Source organism: Lobosporangium transversale, assembly GCF_002105155.1.
Source record: "Lobosporangium transversale strain NRRL 3116 chromosome Unknown BCR41scaffold_15, whole genome shotgun sequence".
Taxonomy (NCBI): Eukaryota; Fungi; Mortierellomycota; class Mortierellomycetes; order Mortierellales; family Mortierellaceae; genus Lobosporangium; species Lobosporangium transversale.
The window spans coordinates 700,506-706,183 of record NW_019028993.1 but is presented as its reverse complement, the minus strand read 5'-3'; the positions used below and the strand labels follow the sequence as shown (position 1 = coordinate 706,183).

General features: G+C 36.9%; 2 protein-coding genes across 2 annotated transcripts; both read left to right on the top strand.

Moving 5' to 3' along the window:
* On the top strand, positions 1-1,026 carry BCR41DRAFT_352333 (hypothetical protein). Its single transcript, XM_022023942.1, has one exon. It carries the CDS (start codon positions 69-71, stop codon positions 732-734), a length of 666 nt encoding a protein of 221 aa, XP_021882199.1. The 5' UTR covers positions 1-68; the 3' UTR covers positions 735-1,026.
* A 3,321-nt stretch (positions 1,027-4,347) lies between these two features.
* On the top strand, positions 4,348-5,678 carry BCR41DRAFT_370194 (hypothetical protein; the record flags this gene model as incomplete). The annotated part of the gene is made up of 3 exons (XM_022026513.1): positions 4,348-4,503; positions 4,886-5,074; positions 5,511-5,678. The coding sequence occupies 3 exons, from the start codon at positions 4,348-4,350 to the stop codon at positions 5,676-5,678; spliced, it is 513 nt and encodes a 170-aa protein (XP_021882198.1).

The following is a 5,678-nucleotide window of genomic DNA, read 5'->3' as shown; positions in this document are numbered from 1 at the left end:
AAAAAAAAAAAAAAAAAAAAAAAAAAAGGGAAGTGATCAGTTTTTAAGTATCCTCATTGACTCGATTGATGACTTGCAACATCAGTTCTGTCTTCAATATGTTTTATCTTCATGAATATTTAATCCACGCATATTTGTGCAAAAGGGGGAATAAACGCGCGCGTGTATTTCAAGCATTGAGTCTTGCTTTAATTGTCTCCCCCATACACGACAAAACAAAGTATTATACGTATATAATTCATGCACTTGGTCGCGATCCCTTGTATTTTTTGAATGTCCTCAAGTGTATTGGCGGCAAATTAACTCGCTTGTTCCGGACTTCTATTCATGCTTCAGTGCGATCCTACTGTCCTGCTGTCTTCCTCTCACTTCTCACTTCTTTCTTCTTCTCTTCTCTCTTCTCTTTCTCTCTCTCTCTTTCTTTCTCTATCTCTCTTTCTTTCTCTATCTCTCTTTCTTTCTCTAGCTCTCTCTCTTTATATATTTATACATATATCATTATTACATTAACAATGACTTCGTACAATTTCCGTCGCAACCACACTGCTACTGCTACTGCTATTGCCTCACAGCAACCTACTACTGGAAACGCTACAAGCCAGGTGCAACCGCTCTTCTTTTCTTTCACTATGGAACCAAAAGTCAAGGAATCAGTCGAGGACACAAGCAAGGTTTCTTTCATGACCAAGACCGAGGATACACGCATGACCAATGCTGACGAGGCTCTTCGGTAACCCCAGCGACTTCAAGCCATTGGGCCCCTTGAACCTGTTGCATCCTTCCATCGTTTGAAACCATTACTTGAGCCGATGACCGAGTCATCATTTGACAACCTAATAACCTGACAAACTGGCAATCTGACAAACCGATATGTTAGCAATTCAACATTTTGAAAATGCAAAATGCAAAATGCATATCGGGATCCATTCTCAACTCCATGTGCTGAGGACGGTGTGGCTTTGACCGCCACCAAAAATGTGATACAAATGCTTACTCACATTGTTTCAAATAAATATAATTTAAAAAAGGAAGTGCTCTACAGAGCTCTTTTTCTTTTTTTTTTTTTTTTTTTTTTTTTTTTTGAATAGTCATTGATGTTACAACTGTGAAATGTATATTGCTGATGATGCTTGCCATATCCATAGTGCTGAGCATCAGTAGTGGAGCATAGTTAAACCACGCTGGTGTCAGTACCAAATGTTACAAATAGCTTATTTTTAGTTATTTTATTTAAATACCAGTAAGGAAAATGTTGCTCATGTGATTGTTGAAGATTTTTCTTTTTCCTTCTTTATTCTAGACAAGTTGTAATAAAAATTAGAAATAGTGAGGTCATCTCGACCGTTTTGGTGTTAATTTTTTTTTTTTTTTCCCCCGTATAAATTTGAAGCATTGACCACATGTTATATAGTACAAGTACCTGAATGCTGTACATGTACCTGCATGTAATCTTTGAAGACTTTCTGAGCTCAAGCGTATGTTTCTATACATACATGAGTAATAGGCTCAATTCATCCAGAGCTAGAATAGTGATTGCGCTTCTATTACACCCGCGTGGAATTCTTTTCATATTTCTACATGTGCCTTTTTCTCCAATGACTCTTACAGATGGTTCAAAAACATGCCCTGAAGTACTACAGCTCTTTGGACTGCGATGTAGGGAAGGAAATAAGGGTCATATGTATCCTTTATTCCCTGGACGCGACTGTTTTCACAAAGAACTGCTAGTGTATCAGTTGTAATTTGTACACGGACTAAATAGATGATTGTATAAAAGTCGAAATTTTGTTATTGAGGTATTTGACTGCAATTACATATCTGTATTTGTATGTATGACGTATTGATGCTAGTTGCACCAAAGCTCCAAAGCGTTGCAACAAGAAAAGCAAGATTTTCTTTCCTCCTGACCTCCTCTTTCTTTTTATCCCTCTTTTTTATTTTTTTATTTTTTTATTTTTTTATTTTTTTTCCTTTCGGGCTAAGCCCTTTACTTATTTACAGCACATTGCTCTCTTCCTTTCCCAGACTAAGCCCTCCTACGCTAAAAGATTTCGACCATTTTCTACTCTATAAATGAACACATTCATGATTCATGTTTTATTTTATAATACTCTTTTCTTTCTTTTACTTTCTTAATTTACTTTCTTAATTTACTTCTCTTCCTACTTTTTTTTTATTTTATTTTATTTTTTTTTATTTTATTTTTTGTATCATCAAAAGGGCAGAAAGATCATTGTTTCTCTCTGAGAGCCTTTTCTTGCACTAATCCGTGGACTATTATCATCATCACTCATGGCCTTGTTCTTACCGAATCAATCAACATGAACGGAAAACGGCAGTGTAGCACAAAAAACAAAATATCTATGCCTGAATTTCAGTTGGAAGCTTTAGAATGCCGAGAATGCAACAGGTAGGAAATTCCCCTACTCCACATCGTATCACAAAAAAAGAAAGCATGCTTCTCTTTGACAACTAGTGTCATATAACAAAGTTAATGGCAGTTGGAAGTTTGATCACCACTCAATGTTATAAATATCTTTCGATCAGAATCTGTTCAACCAACTACTTGTATAAATATCGTCTCTAGAATTGAAAGGACTAGCACATAAAAGCACTCTATCTCTTCTACATACTTTCTCTCTCTTTCTCTTTCATTGACTCAAAGCCTCAACCTTAAAACTCTTTTTTTAATCATGACCGCCATTCGTATGCCCCGCCGCACCAACCGTACTGGTGCTGCTGCTGCTGCTGCTGCTGCTGCTGCTGCTGCTACCTCACAACAATCCACTGCCGTAACCGCTTCAGGCCAGGTACAACTGTACTATTATTCTTTCACAATGGATCCTAAAGTCAAGGAAATAGTCAAGGACAATTAATGTTTCCTTCATGATCGGAGCCGAGATTACCCTACCAAGCGAGACCACCGAAAGCTAATACCGCGGAGATAACTCGATAAGGAACAGCCTATTTTAGATTGTACTATTAAATATATTGTATTATATTATATAATTTGGTTAAACTCAACTTATATTCAAGTTCAATACATTGAACCTGAGTGCATAGTCTATTGTCGCTTGGAGGGAAAAAAAATAAAAATAAAAGCTATTACTAACCGCATGATGCAATTCATCTTTTGCAAAATAGAAAAAAAAAAAAAATTCCCGCGTTTTTTTTTTTTTTTTTTTTTTTTTTACATACGCGATCAAAGTGTTTTTATTAAAATAAAAGAAAATAAAATAGAAGAGCAAACAATAAAGTAGCAGTAAATACAAGGCAATAGCAACATAAAATAATAAAATAAAATACTTATATAAAATAGTAATTAAAGCAAACCAAAGTAAGGCGAAGTGAAACGAAATAAAACAAGCCGAAAAAAAAAGTGGCTATGAAGAGGAAGGAGACTCCTCTCTTTTTGAATTGATTACTACAAAATACATGTTCTCTCTGACGTATCGTATAGTGTGCAAATGAGCAGTGGAATACAGTTATATATATCTATCTGCTTGTATCATTACTTGTATCAAATAAACATTGAGAGGTTTTCTTTTCTAGAAAAAAAAATAATAATAATAATAAAAAGCATAGACCAACATGTATTCAACATTCATGTACTTTTTGAAGGGTATCTCAGTCTTTTTCGTGGCCTCTCGTCAAATATGTTCTGTACAAAACTCCCGACTGGATGATGCTCATTTATTTTCTGCATTCTCGTTGAAATAAGTTTTGCAATGCATTGAAATTGCAATATATGACATTACACGTTGGTGTAACACACCTGCTCAAGCCTGAACAGGGCATGAGGACAAAAACAATAAAAGAAAGTATATACAAATGCCAGTGCAAGGACAGGGAGTCATACCTGCGGCGCACACAAAAACTAGGGACATTCCCCTGGCTGAAACAATGTTAGAAAAAGACCCTAGTTCTTTTTGAGGGCACTCATTATTTGCCATCACTGCTCAGCGCCACATCGGATCACACAGTATATATATAATTATGCCAACTTTTGATTATTCATTAATGCAAAGATTGCAAAGAATGCAAAGAATACAAAGAATCGAGGGAATGAAAAAAAAAGTAAGAATAAGTAGAAAAAAGGGTGGGGTAGCTGTGGGTACAATGCTCGAGTCCCAAAACTCCATTTGAGACTAATGCAATATAGCAGCATTCAGACGAAGTTATTGGCACTTTGTCAAGTCCTGAGAATCCTTAATCTCTATTCTTCAGCATTGGCAAGATAAAAACCGCTTCATCTCCTCTATGTACTTTCTTTCTCTTTCTTTCTCTATCTCTTTCTCTTTATATATATCACTATTCCATAACATCTACCTTAAAGCTTTCTTAAAAATGACAGCCACCCGTCTACCCCATCGCAACCGTACTACTACTGCTACTGCCTCACAGCTATCTACTGCTGGAAACGCTACAGGCCAGATGCAACCACTCTTCTATTCTTTCGCGATGGACCCAGAAGTCAAAGAATCAGTCGAGGACACAAGCAAGGTTTCTTTCATGACAAAGCCGAGAATATCCATCTGCATTATTTTTTGGATTTCGAGCTTGTCGGGTCGTCATATTACCAAATGATGGCTTGGTTATCGGTTCAGTAATGATTTCAAATGATGGAAGGATACAAACAGTTTGGCTCAATGTGTCCATTGGCTTAGTTATCGAGGGGCCCTATCATGCGTGCGGTGGTCTTGCTTGACAGGGATCCTCTCAGTCCCAAGTTGTGAAGAGGACAGTGGCTTTGCCGCCACCAAAAGTCTGATACGCCGCTAATTTTTCATTGACATTTCCTGTTCCTGAAATCTGTACAAATAAAAATATAATTTGTTTGATGCAGTGTTTTGTACTGATGTACCTCCATACCTGAATTCACCAGCCTGAGGACGAAGTTCATGTGCACATGCACGTACTGAAAGGCAAATCTGGCTTGCTCTTGCAGACACTTCTCTCTCAGGCTGGGACCAAACTTGACATTTTGGCTGGAGGTCTCTTTTTTAAATTTGAAAAAATTCCCGAGTCGAAGCATCTCCTGAAGCAACACCAGAGGTTAATAAGCCAAAAAAAGGTACAGCCATCTGATAAAGCCAACTCAAAAATTAGACGAATAACACGATCCAAGAGAATGGCATCATAACGCTCATAGAGAGTATCGCAGAGGTTTTTTACTCTGTCGTGGGACATTTTCCTTTGGCAAAAAATAATAATCTGCACGTTGAGGTTTATTTTTTCCTCACAGGTTTTGTTTTAATTTCCTGAGTGACAGAGATCATGTATAAACAATATCATTTAGGTTAAAACATTGCACGCAGCACCACATTATCCGAGTATTTATTCATTTGTTTTCTATACATAAAGATCCTATTTATGTAGGCTGGACGGCTGCAGTTATCCTTTTGTACACCAAAATTTTGTTTATCCGGACGATTTACTAAGGAAAACGTCCGGATATTTTTAAGGTTCCAATGAATTGGGAAGTATTCTTAACTTTACAAAATATATAGGCGCATGTGACATTGCATTTATCGGTTCCCATAAATGCACTTGCATCCGGCCTTTTGTCCAACCTTTCGCCCGGGAATGTGCATTTATGGGAACCCGTAAATGCAATGTCACATGCGCCTATATATTTTGTAAAGTTAAGAATACTTCCCAATTCATTGGAACCTTAA

Coding starts and splice junctions, on each gene's coding strand:
- BCR41DRAFT_352333 (XM_022023942.1), top strand. CDS start 69: ATGACTTGCAACATCAGTTCTGTCTTCAATATGTTTTATCTTCATGAA.